Source organism: Corythoichthys intestinalis, chromosome 14, assembly GCF_030265065.1.
Source record: "Corythoichthys intestinalis isolate RoL2023-P3 chromosome 14, ASM3026506v1, whole genome shotgun sequence".
Classification (NCBI taxonomy): Eukaryota; Metazoa; Chordata; class Actinopteri; order Syngnathiformes; family Syngnathidae; genus Corythoichthys; species Corythoichthys intestinalis.
This window is the reverse complement of record NC_080408.1, coordinates 31,596,088-31,615,847: the sequence shown is the minus strand read 5'-3', so window position 1 is coordinate 31,615,847 and position 19,760 is coordinate 31,596,088. Positions and strand designations below refer to the sequence as shown.

The 19,760-nt window shown below is 39.1% G+C and overlaps 1 protein-coding gene across 2 annotated transcripts in view; it reads left to right on the top strand.

Annotated features, from left to right (window-relative positions):
- The window catches only part of ankrd12 (ankyrin repeat domain 12), a 56,842-nt gene that overhangs the window by 24,718 nt on the left and 12,364 nt on the right, over positions 1-19,760 (top strand). The window contains exons 2-5 of one of the 2 annotated variants that reach the window (XM_057856867.1): positions 8,737-8,844; positions 15,235-15,391; positions 18,890-18,961; positions 19,266-19,406. In XM_057856867.1, coding sequence (XP_057712850.1) covers positions 8,785-8,844; positions 15,235-15,391; positions 18,890-18,961; positions 19,266-19,406 — 430 coding nt within the window. In that variant the 5' untranslated portion in view covers positions 8,737-8,784. The remainder of the gene's footprint in view (positions 1-8,736; positions 8,845-15,234; positions 15,392-18,889; positions 18,962-19,265; positions 19,407-19,760) is intronic. The other variant, XM_057856868.1, reaches the window with a different exon arrangement.

The following is a 19,760-nucleotide window of genomic DNA, read 5'->3' as shown; positions in this document are numbered from 1 at the left end:
GCAAAAAAAAAAAAAAAAGTAAATGGCAAAACTTTTGACTTTTTTAACAGGAGTCAGAACAATTCTTACTCTTTTTGTGGTGTGTCTATATTGTTCTAAATGTTAAAATGAACTGCAATCGGCCTCATGTCCTGGACAATCTATTTCAGAATACTTTGTGTGAGTTCAGATGCTCTTTCTGGTGTGCATTCCGCATTTTTGGGGGAGAGGAAAAACTGTTCAACTTTTGTTTGTTTTAACCTGAAAATATATAAAGCAGAAGGCATAATGAAATATTACCACAATTATTTTGAATCAAAGGCACACATAGCCATAGTAACAAAAATTAAATATATTCATTTTATATATTTATATATTTTATATTAATTAAATGTATTAATTTTAGAGTATACTCCTATATGTATATGCACAATACTACTTTATAATATAAAATAATTAACATTCGTGCAGACATGGATTATAGTATGCAGGCCAGCGCTGTGTTTCCATATATATTTTTATTATGTATATATTAGGGCTGTCAAAATTATCGCGTTAATGCGCAGTAATTAATTTTTTAAATTAATCACGTTAAAATATTTGACGCAATTAATGCACATGTCCCGCACTGTCCCATGTCAGACAGTATTCTGCCTTTTGGTAAGTTTTACAGCAAGGTTTTTTGTGCTGTCTAACAGCGAACTCTTGTGGTCGCTTTGCGACATGGTTTATTGCTTTCTTGCCAGTTCAATATGGCTGCATGACGTCTCGGGGTGACGCCTACGTTGTAATGTTGTGCTTATATGAGTATGGTTGTTGTAAAGAATGTACATATTATGTTAGTAAGCGAAATGTTATATTTTTTGTATGAGATGCTTTTTGTTTATGTTTAGTGAACCTGTATAGCGTGCTAAGCTAACGTTGTTGCTAATGCAATGCTTGTGTACTTTTTTTTTTGTAGTTTCACTACGGTCTAAAGAGGACAATGGTTTGAGGCAATTTTATTAATAAATCAGATGAAAAAGGAAGAAGTCTGATTATTAAGGCGTCGTTCACTAGCTGTCTAGCTTTGGAAAAAGTAGACGCTTCGGAGTGAGGACAGCATTGATAGATTTAAATGACAGTAGAGTGAAATGCCCACTACAGTCCTTATGTACTGTATGTTGAATGTATACATCCATCTTGTGTCTTATCTTTCCATTCCAACAATTTATTTCACAGAATATATATATAATTTACAGAAAAATATGGCATATTTTATAGATGGTTTGAATTGCGATTAATTGCGATTAATTACGATTAATTAATTTTTAAGCTGTACTTAACTCGATTAAAATTTTTAATCTTTTGACAGCCCTAGTGTATATATATTTTTTTGTTTTTTTTGGGGGGGGGGGGGGGGGGGCTTCCATGATCCTAATAAATACAATCTGCATGCCGTGCGGTGTATGTATATACACAATAATACTTTATAATATGAAGTAATTAACATTAGTGCAGTCATGGACTATACTTAGTATGCAGGCCAGCGCTGTTTACATATACCGTATATTTTTATTATGTTATGTATGTGTGTGTATATGTGTGTATATGTTAGTTTTTTCCCCCCAAGTGGTAGTTTCCATGATCCTAATAAATACAATCTGCATGCCGTGCACAGAGATGTCGAGATCTACAGCTTTCGTGAGCAGCAACAGAGTAGATTAAGTACGTGGGGGGGGGGGGGGGGGGCTGATGCATGTTGATACGTTATGCACACATAAAGGCAACTTCAATTTTAAAAAATCGTTAGAAAGTTGTATGGACTTAAGATCCACTAGCTTGTTGTTTCTTCTCGTCTACCAAAATTACACCTGCGTGAGTGCGCTTCAAGTGTTCGTTCATAGCCGACGTGCTACTGTGGTATGCGAGCTCAGCTTGGCAAAGAGACACACAGTTGCACCCTCCATATTTTCCTTGAAATAATTCCAGGCTCTGGCCGTTGTGGTCCGCTTTTCTGGCTTCATACCGCTTTTACTGCTTGCATGGCGAGCGTCCGCCATTCTAAACTGTATCCGCATGTAATTTGTTTTTTTTTTTAACCCGTCATTAGCCGTCGACTGTATGTTGTGCCCGTCGATGCATTTACGTCATCGATGACGTTGACTAGGTGGGACAGCTCTAGATAGTTTAGCTCATGAGACTGGTTTATGCATATTAGGAATGAATATTAAATGCCACTCTAAATACAGTATTAATGATAGCTGCAATTTCAAACACGTGTGGTTCATTTGAAAGGTTTAGTTTGATGAGTAAATCTTACGGTTGAAAAAAAAAATATATATATATATATATATATATATATATATCTTTCGTTGTTTTTACCATATTGATTGATAGTAAAAACTCATAAGGAAATTACTTTGTGGTTGTTTCTTTGACAAAAAATCAATATCCGATTACTAGTGTGATCCTAAACATGGCATAAATGATGATCACAATTTGAAACGGGCAGCCATTTGAAATGTTACATACGTCTACTGGTGAAGCATTTTCATCCCGATTTCGCCAAGGTGAAGATTTGCATACGGCACTGATGTGCCATTTAATCATGTGTGTTTTTAAAGGGCAATTCCTTTGTGTCATCTTGAGAGCGTGCCTAGTGAAAACACATATTTTGAACAACGTGTTACTGGCGTTGGCCTGAAGCCCTGTGTGCCGTCACGCTATAGGGGTGTCTGGATCTCTGCGGGCCTTTGTTGCCGCCCTGGCCCCTTTTTCTCCCTCACTCTCGCCTGTAGTAATCAGGCTTTTTTGTGCCCGCCTTTGTCCTGTTCCTCATTAGAGAGTCAGTGGTGGAGGAAGGGGCGGCAACTGGGAAGGGACGCACACCCCCACCCACCTCCTCTCCACTCCTACACCACCACTTAGCCTGACGCCATACAAGGCTCGAACCACGTGACGAGCTGTTTGTTGTCGCATCGAGTCTGCTGTGCCCGTCCGTCTCTGACGTCGTCACTATCGCGATATTACATTTTTCTGCCTTAGATGTCAGGCATGTTTTTCTTTGTGCTGCACGTAATGTCCGCGTTGGCCTCGACGCTACTGCGGCTGCTCATTGCTCTGCTGCGTGTCAAGCCCCTGTTGCTATTCTTAGCCCTCGTCCCATGCTGCAGCTGCAGGATCGAGTTACTATACTGGATGTGCTTCTCATACAGCTGCACCAACCCTACATCCACCCCGAGTCCCTCACCAACATAAGACCATGCAACGGAGCTACTGTGTTTATGCATTACCCCTGTCAAAGATGTACCTGTCCCCCTAACCCCACATAGTTGTCATAAAGACAGGGAAGGGTTCCAAAATCAATAATTAATGAACAAGTAATGCTTCAAATCCTTAAACTGTAGCTTTTATTGTTGCTGCCGATGCATGGATCTGTGTTGCATGGCATCCGAGTTTTGGTTCAGCCCTATTCTTTGGGCTGCACCATATTAAGTACATTGAAATATCAGTGATTAGACTATTATTTCTGATTATTTTTGCAGTAAACTCATCTGTATTTCAAGACAGGCTGCAGTTTGTGAGAAGTTGAAATTCTCACTAATCATATCCGTGGCTACGCTAATATGTAGCCAATAATAATTTCATAATACGGTTTTGGGCAGTAACTTGGTAAATGCCAGCCCATATATGCGTGTTCATGCGTGTTCATTCTCGTATATGCTCGTATTTGTCTTTTTGAATAACAGATTAATACCAATGAGTTGACACTTTAACCCAAATATCTGGGCATTTTTACGGCTATCTGGATATCCCATTTTGAAAAGAGCATTTGTTCGTGTTTTGTGCAAGAACCACGGAAGGAATCTTTGAAAATATTTGAATTGTGTTGCTGTACAATAAACGGAAAAAATGCATCTCAAATAGAGGTGGGAACGTCTGGGTATCTCATGATACGATTTGCGATACAATGCTCACAGTAACCATTATCCCACAATATGGTAATACAGTAATTCTAAACACATGAATCAGGAATATTTTCTGATTAAGATATTAAAAATAATATTTCTAAATAATCCTGTCGCGATATGCAAGAAATCAAATTGTTGCACTGAAAATAAAAATAAGGGCGGTAATTTCCCCAACTGTGATTTATCGCCGCGTGCGTGCATACATTTGTGCTTGCATGTGTTTGCATGTGCTATGTGCCCTCGGCACAGGTGAGTGTTGTTTGCATATGAGACTCCAGTTCCTTTCACAGATGTTTATTGGCCATCAACACGCCGTAGAATTAAAGTTAAGACATACAAAATGACGTTTTAAAACATTAGCATTGCTACATTGAGGTTAATGGAAAAAAGACTGTGTACTAACCGCTTTAGCCTGCTATAAAACATGGCAGTCTTCTCCAAAACACAAAATTGCGGTTAAAATGTGACACTTCAAACGTGAAAACTTGCTGGCTTACTCTGCTTACAGCATTTGCCAATGATGTAAACAAAAGAAAACATCTATTACTGACACCACAAGCATAACGAAAGGCAAAGTTTTTTTTTAAGGGCTATAATTTTCAGACAGCAAATGCCATTGGGTTTCTCACCTATTTCATATTCTACACTTAACTAGCTTTATTGTGACTCGTTAAGCATTTTTTTTTTTTTTTATATATCTATAATTTTAATATAGTTTGTGTTTAAGATTAACAATTTATTACATTTGAATAGGTTATTAGGATGTACTGTCACTATATTCGTAGTTGAATTGGTTAAAAGAATGACATGAATATCGCATATCCGCAAGAATACTAATACCTACTAAAATTTGTTATTGCGACAGGCCTAATTCTAAATGGAAAAGAAACTTTTGCGCAAAGTCTGTAAAAAAAAAAAAATAGTTTTAATGGCTTGAACTTGACTATAATGCTGGATTATAAGGTGCACCATCAATGAGGCTTTTTGTTTTTTTAATATACATAAGGTCCCCCTGATGTAACACGTATTTTGTTCCCAGATTCTAAGTGGTATTTCCCAGTTTGTTTCGTGGCATTGACATGCAGTATAAAAATACTTTTGTTTCCCCAAAAGTTTGGGTTTGTGGTTACGACTTCGAAATTCTATTTTTCAATTTTTTTACTGTTGTACTTTCTTATGCTTTCATATATATATGTACAGTTTCTTCCTTATTTTATAGACTTAGTTTCACCTGAAACACGAAGAAATGACATTTACGAATACGGAAGAAGTAAAATCTAAAATTTTGAATATAGCTTCTAATTTTGGCAAAACCTTTTACCTTTTTAGCGGCACTTTTTCATTAAATTGGACCCTACCAACGCAAATAAAATGATTACAAGCCAGGAACTTTTTTTTCCCCTTTAACATGGTGAAAAAAAGCGCATTAGTCCATGAATGTACTGCGTTTGTCATTTGTTCTTCTATTAACATTGTAATTATTTTATGACTTTTTTTTTTTTTTTTTTTTCAATTTAAAAGTATAATGAATGTGTGTCATGAGCACTTAACAGTATAATAGTCGTGCTCCAACAGAATAAGTGCGACTTGAATAAGCACAACCATAATTCCTACATAAGGTGCCTTGGTTATAATGAGCACAGTCATTTTTTTTTCCTTCACATTAAAAACATTTTAAATTCTGGGATCTTTTTCTTCAATGTTGATGAAGCTCAGTAGAGGGCAACCTATTCGCTACTGCCTTTTGCTAAAGAATGGAAAAAGGGAAAATTGAACCTTGTTCCGTTGAAAGAGCAATGGTAGATTTTGTTTATACTTTGTTCAGTCACAGAATACAATGTTCTTTGGCCCTTTAAAAATCAGTCAAAGTCTTCTAAAATGACTGGCATATTAGGCTGGCTTCTCTGAGAACTGCTTCTGTGTTGCATGAAAAACTAGGAATACATCAACTGCTGTTGCAGATAAAAGGTAGTAACTTCCACAATTCCTCTGCGTTCTCCCATTACAAGTATTTTATATTTTGTGGAACCAGTGAAACGGTCAGAGTGACCTTTTCACATGCTTAATTTGTGTACTTGATGTTATAAATAATATACAGCCCTCAAAGGGGCCGTATAATCATGCCAAAATGTTTTTGGCTGTCTGTGCGAACTATTGAGGTTTCATCCAAACTTGAAACGGCCTAAGGTTAATGGTGGTGCTGGTTGGGCCAGCTGGCAAGAGAGCCCTCACCCCACCGTAATTATAGTTGCCACCACTCGCCCTCTCCACATTTGTTTTCTGCGAAGTTGCCTGTGTCGTTTTAAAGTTGGTCACTAGTTTCTTCCCTTGTGCTCATGGAAGTCGGTTTGCTGACTAATAGCGGACCTTTCATTGGCACCAGCTGCAAGGGTGTACTTCTTGGTTTTGTTTTGAATAGGCAGAGAAGCACAAAAAAATGGTCTCTTAAATTATTTACTTGTCATATTTATAATGACAGTTACTCTAAATCCCAACCACACCCCAATCCCGAGTATGGTATACTTAGCTGATACAACAACTTCCACTCTTGCCAATCTGTATTTTTGTACAGTCCCAGTTTTACCAGCAGTATTGTCAAAAGGTTCTGCATCCTAACAAATACTGCTCCATTGTTTTCCTCAACAACTCCAGGATACTTTGTGTGATGCATTACATTCTCGAAGTGTCAATTGACTTTTCACGATGCAGCATTAGGCGAATTTTTGAATCGAGTTGGAATGTTTTGGCATCAAACGTGCGTTTAACATAATGTAATAAATTCACGACAATGGATCAATTTGCATTCAGTGTAGTGATGTCCTGATCACATATTTTTGCACCCGAGTCAGTCACCTGATTTTGAGAATCTACAGATTCAGAGTCCTGATACGATACCGGGGGGGGTTAAATATATATATTTTTTAAAGAAAACCCTGAGCCTTCTCACCCAATTCAGATCCTCTGAAAAATGGCCTGATTAGCCCGATTTCCAATCACGTGATTGGATCAGGGACACTGCTTAATTCAATGTGAATGCACCATGCATCCTAAATCTAAACAAATGCCTAACCCTATCTGACCATTTACTCCTAGCCCAGTCTCCAGCCTGTCATAGCTCAAGATAGAGTAATTTTTCATCTTTCTTTTATCCTACCCCAAGGGTCCCCAGACTTTTTCCTATGGGGGCCACATAACTTTTCCCTTCTTTAATGAGGGGCCGGGGTCAGTTTGTAACAGAAAAAGTGTGGCGATTGCAGGAGTGCCTAAATGTAAAAAATGTATTGTTTCTCAGAAAGCCACAATCAAATAACCCTTTTTGGATTCTTCACGGAACAAAAGTAAATAAAATAATAATATATAATAATAATAATAACTGAAAAAGAGGGTTAATTTGACTGGGGATACCTCTGTGGGTGTGCGCTATAAAGCCGGCGACGCAATGGAGTTGTGACTCCGATCAGAGAATCAACAGGGGACGTTCAGGATTTATTTGTTTCCTTTAATGATGACGAAAGGAGTATGATATTTATTTTGTTGTATTGTGGTTTCTGTGAATACAAGATAACCATATAACATGTCAGTATATCTAAATTAACAGGAACAACATTAAATATAATATAAATGAAATATACTGCTTACATAATGCATACAATGCTAATCATTCACAATAATGAGCATACACATTAAGCAGGAAAATAACAATTTAGATAAGTGAATTGGCAACAAACAAATTCAGCCTCCACCATATAGCTAAAGGGGCCAACGATTAGCATTAGCGATTTGCGCTAGCGGCTAACGGTTAGCACACGGCGGCTAGCGGTTAGCTCGTGACGGCTAACGAACACAAGGGACCCTGAGCAGGTAACTCATCTGCCAAACGTGTTTATGCACTGCCAAGGCACACTTCTGCAATATATCCACCTCTTTCATTCACACACAACACTTGGATTGCCACTAAACAGGACGGCAGCTTGAGGAATGAACCGCAGGCAGTGAAAGGAGGAAAAAGTGACTCGTGTACATCGGCAGTGAAGGGAGGAGAGACAGTAACTCGTGCGCGCCAATGAAGGGAGGAGAGAAAGTGACTCGTGTGCGCGTCGCTTTTCTTAAAGGGTCAGTGTAGTAACAATAAAACTAAAGCACAAACATGCAATAGGGCTTTCCTACAATAACACTATTAATTAAATAGATAATAACCAAATAGCCCTCTCTGGGTTCTTCACAGGAAAAAAAAGCCAGGAAATAAATAACACTATTGGGGGGGGGACAATTCCAAATGCTATCTGGTATTGTTCAGGGGGCCGGACCAAAGGTGGAGGCGGGCCGTATCCGGCCCGCGGGCCGTGGTTTAGGGACCCCTGCCCTACCCTGTTATCTTAACCCCTTTGCAAACTCCTACCCTAACCATTATGCTAATACCCCCACCCCCACCCCACCCCCCATTCCACTACAAGTCTCATGTGCCTTCACAGAAACTTGGAGCCCCATGCACCTGGTTATGTTTTGAATAGTTTTGTTTCTCAGTTTCATTAACATTGTGTTGTATCGTATGCCTTTACTTCATGACATCAATGTTAGAGTTGACAATGCTTAGGTTTTACCTCCACTCTGGAGAATTTGTCTATTTCTTTGCCTTGTTAAATTGCTATTGCAAGATGATCTAGAAATATTGAAATGTTTCCATCATACTATGAGAAATGGATAGTTGAGACATGCATGCTCTTTTAACCCTTTTTGTTTAAATCACATGAGCGCATTTCCTGATATTTGTGGACAATCACCTGTAATTTTCATTTGATTTCAGGTGCATGATGAACCCGCTGAGCTGTCGCAGCTAGTCTGATGCCACACCATGGCCAAACCTGGGAGCGACAGAGATGGCGCCATGGTGGAAAAGCAAGCGGGAAAGAAGGTACTTACATGACAAAACATGGTTCTGTCCCTTTATGATCCCCAGGTTGCCCTTACATTGGTATTATCTGAGGAATTACTTGTAGCACTAAAGTCAGACATTCATTCACTGGCAACATTAAAACATCACTTCTGTATTTATAGTGACTACCATGAAATTCTAGCCGCTGTATTCCGTAATTATTGCCTTCTGTTTCCCGCACATTCCATATGTCATGACTTTTTCCCTAGCCGTGTAAAAAAAAAACACCCTTTCTACAGTCAACAGTCCCTGGTTTGAGTCGCCACTCCACTTAAGTTTCCCAACGGCTCTGAGGTTATCTGCACCTTTTTTTTTTTTTTTTTTTTTTTTTTTTTTTTTAATGAAAACTTGGGGAAAATCTTGCCACTGTTCATTTTCAACAACATTGAGGAGTCATGATCTTGAGGGTTTTTTGGCCCATTGATACGAGTGTTGTCACAATACCAAAATTATTACTTCGGTACAATACCTGTGTAAAGTGCAGTGATACCGGTACTGAAATGGTAACGTGAGACTTTTAAACGTAAAAAAAAATGAATAAATAAGCCAGCAATCGTAACAAAGGTTTTAATGAATGGAGGACGAATAGTCATACTAAAAGAATGGAACTGTTTAGCCATGCTAAACAGGCATTAAGCTAATGCTAAATGTAGTCACAAAAACTGCTAAAATTGATTGGTGCTACAGCACAATTCAAACAGGACTGTGTTTATTACAATTGAAAAATAACCAAATGTGCGAGGTAGAAAAAATATCTGAAAGACAAACAGTCCAAAAGAAGTTCTTGAAGAGGGTTTTGATGGTTTACTGTTAGTTTATATTATTAATATATCGTACAGTAGAGGTGTGCAAAATTTCCGATTCTTAGATTATTCGCTATTCGGCTTTGTAAGATTCAAGAACGATTCAAAAACATTCAAATTCCGATTATTGAAATATGCCAAGTAAAGCGGAACTAAAACACAGTCTGCGCGGTCTTCGGGACGCAATGAGGAACGGACCGAGAGTAAAAATCATGCTCAACTCACGGCTCTGGCTCAACTCATGTTGCTCGATAAAAAAAACAATACCTGCACCTCCACATAATGCTATAGTAAATATCACATGTATAAAGAACTTGATGCGAAATGACAGACTCGGCGGCATTTGCACATGTATAGAAAACTAGATGGGAAATGACACTCTTCGGCGTTAGTAAACAGCCACCATCTTAAAGCAGTACACTTCTCTGGAAGGCTGTTGTAGCGAACCTAATTAACTTTTTATCTAAAGTACTCCTAAATCTGCAAAATCTTGACTTGAATCTATCTTTAAATGATGCAACAGTTTTAAAACCTTCACATGTCGAAAGTAGACAGAAGGGAAATTATGGAATAACGGGAGCAATTTTACAACTTTAACAGTTGATTCACAACATTAAATTAATTGAATGTAGTTTAAAGCTGCTGATACAAAATGGGGACTTGAGTATTTTATTTACCGTTTTGAACTGTTAACTTGATACTGAAATAGTAGTTTATTTAAGCCTGAGAGGATTTTTGTAACTAATGTACGAAACATTAAAAGCAGCTAATAGCTGGGGGAGGCGGGGCGGGGTGTATCAATAATCGATTTATAATCGAATCGTAGCCTCTGAATCGTAATCGAATCGTTAGGTGCCACAAGATTCCCATCTCTGTTGTACAGTTTATCAAATATTCATATTATTAGCAATTGGATTTATTTGAAGTTTTGATTTGATTTGATTGAAATTTAGTCAATACATTTTAACATTACACTATACAGGGTGATTAAAAAAAGAATGCTCCAAGATCACGCGATACATCAAAAATGATGAACATCACAGAACTGTAGCCGGGACATGTGTTCAGGTATCATTTCATGTTTTACAAGTGTTCAAATCTGGACACCAGCAGCAACACAGACAAATATCTAGCCGATATGAGAATTCCTCCCAAGCGTGCCTCAGCATGTTGCGGTCCACCGTGTTGATTGCAGTTGTTCGATCATTCATTTCATCGATACTTGCTGGAAGTGGTGGTATGTTAATGACAAGGTTCCACCACTTCCAGGATCTATCGATGAATTGAAAGATCAAATAACAGCTGTAGTCAACACGATGGACCACGGCATACTGAAGCCGCATTAGGGAGGAATCTCATATCCACTTGATGTTGATTGCCGTGCTGTCGGTGGTGGCCAGATTTGAGCACTCTGGAAAATAAGAAATAAAACTTGAGGTTATGTTTAACACATGTGTCCAAGCTAGAATTTTGGTATGTTTTTACTTTTTACATATTTAGTGATTTTTGACACATTTTTAAAAAATCATACTGCATGTTCTTTTCAGAAAATCAAGTTAGGTTTGCCAAACAACAAGACCACCTGAAGTTTTTTTTAAATGTCATTCTGCAGAAAATTGTCACTACATTATTGGATGTTTAGTTTATTTACCAATTTAGTAACAAGGAGTTTAATTACGGTAACTAAATCAAAAAGTAGTTCACTCAGTTCAAAATAAGAATAAAAATATCAATAAAATGAGCTTTGTTAAGTGTCAACTCCTTGCTCGTCACTCGAATGTGTTGTAAAAATGCACACACAAAAAAAAAAATCTAAACTTTACGCTTGAAAAGCTGTACTTCTCTTTATGTCAAAATGTTTTCCACTTGATTGGGTACACCTGCTCATTGTATGTGATCAGTACAAAATCTGGCCTGCAAAGTTAATAAAACTATACTCTAATGCAAATTGTGGATGGATCCACAACACACCCTGTCATAAAATCTTACTAAATGGATGTGACCTGGCAACTAATGTAATAGCCGAAGCATCAGGCTGAATCTAGTGTGTTTGTTGTTGAGCTATTCAAATGTAATGTAAAGTTTTTACAATCGGAGAGGTCTGTTTTTTGTTGTTGTTTTTGTTTTCCCGTTTCTCCCCAAGAGTATAGGAATACATTTCCATGTCTGGACACAAGTGTACGCAGCAACAGTGTTGAACCTGTATGTTATTTACTGTCTGCAAACATGTTGGGATACCCTCTATTATTTACCTCGTTTAAAAATAAAAAAATATTTTACCCCCAAAAAAAATTTTACCCACAAAAAAAATGATTCAAAGTGCACAAAGGAATAGGGAAACTCCCCACAGTTTGCCTCGTTTTCAAATTTTTACTATTGGTACACTTTAAATTGTAGTAGGGGTGGGCGATATGGCCTTAAACACGTATCACGATAAATTGAGCAGATTTACCTCGATAACGATAAATGACGATAAAGTCGCCCAAGCGGACTGTTATATAATTTGAAAATCTGAATCAATGCATGAAATACAGTTTAACAGTTTCTTGTTGATTTAGTTACCAGCATTCAATTTGATATATTTAACAATTGTACATGCAGTCTAAACATTAAGTTTATAAAAATGTATTGTAAACAATAAGAATTCAAGTATGAGCATTTATAACGGCGTGTATGGCTTGAACAATGTATATTGTCAAAATCAATATGCCTGTGCAAATATGTCATTGTAACACAAATGACTTGCAGTTTGAACAGTACACTTCAAAAAGACAATTTATTGTTAATGGCTGCTGTGACATAATTATTCAATAAAAGTGTTTACTTTATGGTTTCAGGGCCCCCCCGTGTGCATTTTTTAATAAATGCACGCATACATGAACCCCCAAACAGACAGACAGACAGACAGACAGACAGGGTCAAGACAAGTGTTTCATATGGAAATGAAACACTTAAGATTTTATGATAGCAATAATGACACAGAATTAAGCACATACAGAAAAATAGCTGGGGCCATTTCTCGGTCATATTATAAGTTTCACCGTTGGTTTGTGCTTTATGCTGAATGCTTTACCATCACAAAAGCTATCAGAGAAATCACACACAGTCAGATACAAAATAACGCGACATAGTAATTGCTAGATGCAGTCCGTGCCCAATCCACTCATTAAGTTCAGCCGTTTCGACAAGGTTAGAGCCGCTATCCGACTCCATCACGTTCATTTGTGGCGTTAGCCGCTAGCAGATGCTAGCGTTAACCTGTGGCCTGGCTACCAGTAGAAAGCACTGAAAGCACCATCTTCGGAAATCGTGAGAACAAGGGAGGACAGCGGGTGAAAGCTCGTCTGGATGCCACCAAGAGTCTACTAAATGTCGGGTGAAAGTTTGGCGAACCTCCCTTAAGCCACACTCCATCACGTTTTGCTTGTAGCGTTAGCTGCTAGCGTTAGCTTACCGGGCTTCTGTTTGATTGGCTTCCTGATGATCACGTGACTCCCTACGTAAGTACATTGACTGCTTTCTTAAAGGGGAATGAACATAGACGAACAACACAGAGCCAAAGCGGGATGAAAAGACTATTTTCTTGTTTTGTTAATTTACCGAATTTACCGTCATGGTCAAAATTACGTCGATCATCGTGAAGAATTTCGGTGGCGGTAAATTTTCGGTTTACCACCCAGCTTTAAGTTGTAGGCTGTTTGCTCTGTTTAAAGTTTACTGATATTTTCGTTCAACAAAACCCTTTGTCAAAATGTATTTACGGTCATGCAACCATAATATACATTTCATCGACATTGTTCATTTTGGGGAATTTTGGGCCATTTTAAACCTTTAATACGTAAGCCTGTTTTGGCCGCCTTTGAAAGCCTTTGATGTTTCCTTTATATTTCAAAGAAAAAATTGTTCACACAATGACCAGGTTGGGTCCCTTTTTTTCAGGACACCATAACCTTCATGTCCAAACTGCTGTTTCTTCACTGACCAATTATTACCAACATTTTGGACCCAAAAAGACAAAAAATATCCCAAAATCTCTCTCAAAATTTGTAATGTTGATGTCCAATTGACAACCAAACATGCTCGACCAACAGTTTTGAAGCTTGATAATATTTATTCAACTTGTTAGGATAAACATTCAATAGAAAAAAATAAGACTGAATAGTTTTATGTTTGACAATTCACCACAAACGGCAGGTATGGTCAGAGGCCTTTTTTGGCCTTTACACATACTCTGGTCAAAACAGGTTATATACAGTGCAAATTAGTGAGAAAAAAAGATATGTAATATGTATATATATATATATATATATCTAACATAAAACTGATTTGGAGGATATCTCTTTGTGAGGTTAGGTATTGTACCCGTCACCTTATCAAAAGTACATACATGCAGTCAAGCTTCTCTAACACACATCTATATACAAATTGAAACGATTGATAGTGAAGAACAAAAATCAAATATAACACTGAAAGTCTTTTCAAAAATATTGACAATAAACTAGTTCAGTTCAATTTTTTCAGGAATGCAACTCGGTTTCCCCTTGAACAGGACACGGAGCTCTGTCGCACACAACCTCCCACAGCCACTCTTCAGCTGTTTGTGCACTTCTGTCAGCCTGTCACTCTTCTAACTTGCCGATTTATCTGAGGAAAACAACGATAAAAATGGCTCTTCCTTGAGTTGATGAAATAATGCATTGACTTGCGCTACATTTAGTTTTAGATTCATTCCGCACGTTTCGAAGTCGCTCGCTCAATCCAGCCGGCCGTTGCTCGCTTCACATGCCGTCCATTCCTTAGGTGGCACCTCGTTTGGAGAAATTTATTAAAAATGTTCACATTAGGTTCGTCCTTCTTGACCTCACAACGGCTCCTAGGATATGTAGTCTTTCGTGCTGCTTTCGGTATTGAAAAAAAAGAACAAGAAAATATGGAAATATGGAGATAAACAGATGGTCCATGCAGCGTTTTAATGCTTATTTATGAGGGCAATAAAACTATAAAACTCAAATGACATTATCTCCCGTTTTACTTGGTCGATTGACTTCAAATAAAAACTCGTGTGGACATCAACGTCCACACTTTCAAATGAGAGCAACCAGCGGCACGTGGGTGACGTAATTACAGCGTGACGAGGCTTCAAATATGATATGCATAAACGTGTCGCAGCTGACGCGTTCGGTGTTAAAGGGTTAAACAAAGCCCACATGCCAAATTTTCCCGTCCAAGTCACACTGTTAAAATGGGTGCGCCGATAAGCTTGATATGAAGTAGAGGAGAACACGCAATCAACTCAACTGAGTGCACGAGCTAAACAATATTGTCTTGTTATAGTCAGTTATATTCATCATTGGTTAAGCATAGACTGGACTAAGCTTTCCAATTATCCTTGAATACAAACAGAAAATAAGCAAGTTAGAGGCCTTTACCTTGTACCATCGTAATGGCTGAATAGGTCAGAAAGTCAGATCCGGAGACCCATTGAATTTCTGTGGCACTTGTTGATCAAAATATGTATTCCAATCGCATTCAGTGAATTATATTTTTTCCTGATATACCTAAACAGTGCAAAGAGAAGTTGTCCCCCTTCACCAAAACGCCCAAGCTGGACCGGAGCGAGTTGCTGGTAAAGGACGGAAAAGTGAAGTCGTCCATGAAACGCAAGCTATCCTTCACGAACAGTCCACCCCGGGCTACGACGGAGGAGCGAGACTCCGACACCGGTAAGATCTTCTCACCTCCTTGACCTTTAGCCACGCTGTCAGCAGGTTGCCAAGTTCTCTCGATATCTGTGGTGGCCTGTCTCAGCTCTCAGACTGTAAAGATGTCAAAAGTTGAGGTTTCGTTGCTATTATTTTGGGAAGATCAGTTGTTAGTCATAGAGTTGTCAAAAGTATTAGTACTGAATAGTTGTATGCGAATACAATATTTGATTACAAAAGTATTGATACTCACCCCAGCTAGTTGCTGCTGTGCCTCCCTCTTCTCCTCATCATGCGGTTCACTTGTGTACAGTTTTTTTGTTTTATGCATTTTTTTCTTCATAAAATGGATTGCGTAATTATCCCGCTGCCATGAATAATTGTTTGAATCTTTTCAAAACCTGCAACTGTGCCCAGCTTTTTTCCCCTTTTGTCCACGTTTGAGCAGTGAGGGCGGTCAGCCACGGCTTATACGAGGACATGGTCTTTTTTTCCCCCCCCGGGGTTATGAGATTCTCAGAAAGGAAGACACTCTCCTAATGCATTAGTCCTCTTTTTCTCTGTTGGATGCAACCAAGTTCAATGCTTTGAACTTCTTTGGCAGGTTGGTCCGATAATTCTTGGACTCTTAATTTAGACTATGAACTATGTGCCATTGGAATTTTTTTTTTTTTTATTATGCTGCTGTCCATTCAACTTTCATCTTCCCCAGAGGCCAAATAAACGACGGTGGCGTCACTAATGAAAATTTGGTGTACCGATCGCAGGGTGTCATTTGATATATTCATATATTTTGTGGCACATTTCTGTGATCATTTTTTTCTTACCACTTTGTTGAAACCTAAACTACAAAGCTAAGCGGTGTCCTATATATAAATCGTTATGCAAATTTAGATATGGCTCACGTCATCACCCGCCAGCCTGCTCTCACCTATGTCAACAACTATACTATGGCTATGTTTCTTTGCACCTTATATACAGTACACATTAGTGTATAGAATTTATGATGAATGAACCATGTATCGGAGTAAGGGAAGTAAATGTATCACTGCTTTTGTGGCAATTTTCTGGGCGATTGATGCTGGAGATGCCTTCCACTCCCTTCTTGTCATAAACAAAACAGTATAAAGATGATTGGCTTATGTTTGTTAACTCAAATTAAAATCTATTTTAGGTTTTTTTTTGGGGGGGGGGTCGGGGGGTCGCTAGAGGGTTGTTAAATTGTCTACAGTGACTTCTTTAAACATTTCTACTTTGTTTACGAATGGAGTATGGGGCAGAGCACGACTAAATGCTCTTTTCAACTGTGATATCCCAGTGTTGGGTTAAATGCCCAGCTATTTGGATTGTTCTAGCTATCTCAAAGGAAACCCATCACCCTAGCCTTACAGTATAGATGAAAAGCTAGAGAACCAAATGCAAGGCACAGGCCGCCACACGTCAAAGTCATCAAAAGAAGGAAACTCCATTTTGTACCAAACATGCAACTAGAGCACAAAACGATGAAATATTCACATTTTAATTTTATTTCTAGAGCCTATTTCAAAATATGAGAATCTACGTATGTACAGGTAGTCCCCGGGTTACGACGTACCCAATTTACATGATTCCGACTTTACGACGTCAGTCCATTTTTTTCCAATCAGGTCCCACGTTGTTATTCTCATGCTGCTATAGACCCTACCCACCGACGTCACAAAATCACGTGCTCGCTGTATGGTTCCGCCCCCTTGTCCGTCATTTTGTGTCTGTATTATCAATGGTCTCAATTGATCGAGCAATTTATAATGCATTTCATGGAAGACCTGGTGCTTTCGGATGCTGTAAACTCACTTGATGCGTTGCATAAAAGGCGTTATGTGGAAAAGCTTCAGTTTATCCATTCGCCAGATCCATATTTGATGCCTAAATCGATGTTTTTCGACCCGCTGTCTCCGCCGTATTTGCCTGACATCTGCTAGCTAGCCTAATATGTACAACTATCCTGTCCACACAAAATCAGCCTATTCTCACGAAAGTTTGAAAAACTTTAAGAGCTTGGAGGCTTATAAATACTTCGTTGCTGGTTGGGTGACAGGTCCTCGTCCACGGAAATTCGGCAGGAATCTATCTTGTGCTTGGAAAGGTGAGTTACGAAATTTTCAATTCAAAATCTTTTGTTATTGCTAACATTCACTGTCAAGTCTAATGTATTTCATGTCGTTTGTCAATGGAGGTAGGGCTTTTAATGTTTATATGGTTTAGCGATAGCACTCTCACTACATACATACGTGTATGTTGTCGGCGATAGTGTAGCCTAGCAATGATCTTAATTGTGGTTGTCAGCCCAAAACCCTCTAAATATATATTAAATGCATCTTACCAGATATAAAATGACTACTACATAATCTGTGGTAATCGTTTGGAGCCCAGTTTTCTCGTCGAATTGCAGCAGCCCATCTCGCTCTCTTCTCTCCGGGTCTCTCGGAATCCGGTAGAACTTCAAGTCTCTCCGTCTTCTCCGTCTATCTTCTCTGTTATTGCAACCGACCGCCACACACGCCTTCACCATTTTGATTATTAATGTTAACGAGCAGAAAAACACGTCGTAAATAGAGGAATGTACGTAGCCGTAACAGGTAGACATGATGTGTTGACGGACAATTGGGCGGCACCAGTCAGAAGGAAGGAGTTGTGACGTCACGTGGGTAGGGTCTATTGCTGCTGCTTCTCCCCTGACGCGGACTCCTCTTGCGAGCCCTAATCAGGTTTTTTTTTTTTTTTAGTTCAGGCGGGTGGGCTCGCGTTGAGAGGAGACGCTGGCGACCTGAGCGGCCATGATATCACCCTTTTTCTCGCCTCCCTACTCTTTCCACAGTGCCCTTTTCTCTCAGCAATGCGACTCACTCACGAGTAAAGCCCGAATAGTTTTTGTTGTTGTTTTTTTCAAGCCCGATTAGTTATTGACTTATAACAACATTTAACACAACGTTCCTCACCGTATGTTATTTTTTTACTTTATCTTATTGATATGATGTATAATACATGCTTTTGGGCAGTTATTTTGAGGTTCAGGGGGTATCTTGGGGTAGTTAAAGGGTTAATTCTGATTTATGTGGAAATCCGTGTTACATCGCCAACGTAGGAACGGAACTCGTTCGTAACCCGGGGACTACCTGATTATATTTTTACATATTTAGATACAACTGCAATATTGCAAAAATTCTATAAAAGGGTTACTGACTGCATATAAACTTACCCACTGATGTATCCCTGCTATTTTATACGAGTGCATTCTAACAGTTTTCCCATTTGACTCCTCATGTAGATTGTGCCACATGCCGTACTGTTTATAAATGCCTTTAGTTGTAATTAGGAGTAGAAAATAACATGAAGGGATAGTTGTGGGGGTTAAAGGGCTGATTTCATCCACTGCAGCCCATCGCTGTGTGTCACCATGACTCATACATAATGTTTGTGCGTGTATATAAGCGGCGAGCGTTTTAATGTCGTGCTTTCCCACGATGCTTTGCACCACAGATGAGTCAGACCCAGGCCAGTGCGCTGAGACCTGGGGGGAGAGATTAGCGGCCCCCTGCCGGACATACGCAGGTAATCCACTGATGCTAATAATGCTGCTGAGCTCCACGAGTCTCTCTCTCTCTCCCCCCACCCCTCTTTTTGTTCGCCTCACAGGCTGCAAACACAAATGCACGTGTGTGTGTGTTTTCTCACCCTGCATCCTTCCACGCATGTCTGTTGTCACTGATCGGGGGGTTGGTGGTGAAATAATGATAGCGAGGGGCTGCGTTCTCTATCTCATATACTTGTAATCTGCTTCCAGATACAAGGTGGAAGGCCTGTAGTAAACACATAGAACTCTTCTTTGTGTTTAAAGTTTTATTTTGTTTTGCAGATAAGGATGGACCAGATAAGAAGAAGGTGAAAAAGGAGGCCAGTGGCAAGAAGTCCCAAGCCCCCAACCTTTTATTTGGCTACCCGCTGTCCGAGCGCAAGCAGATGGCTCTGCTCATGAAAATGACAGCCACCAGTCCAGGTTTGTGACACTAGTGGCACTTTTTTATATATATAGTATACACTCACCGGCCTTTTTATTAGGTACACCATGCTAGTAACAGGTTGGACCCCCTTTTGCCTTCAGAACTGCCTCAATTCTTTGTGGCATAGATTCAACAAGGTGCTGGAAGCATTCCTCAGAGAGTTTGGTCCATATTGACATGATGGCATCACACAGTTGGTGCAGATTTGTCGGCTGCACATCCATGATGCGAATCTCCCGTTCCACCACATCCCAAAGATGCTCTATTGGATTGAGATCTGGTGACTGTGGAGGCCATTTGAGTACATTGAACTCATTGTCATGTTCAAGAAACCAGTCTGAGATGATTCC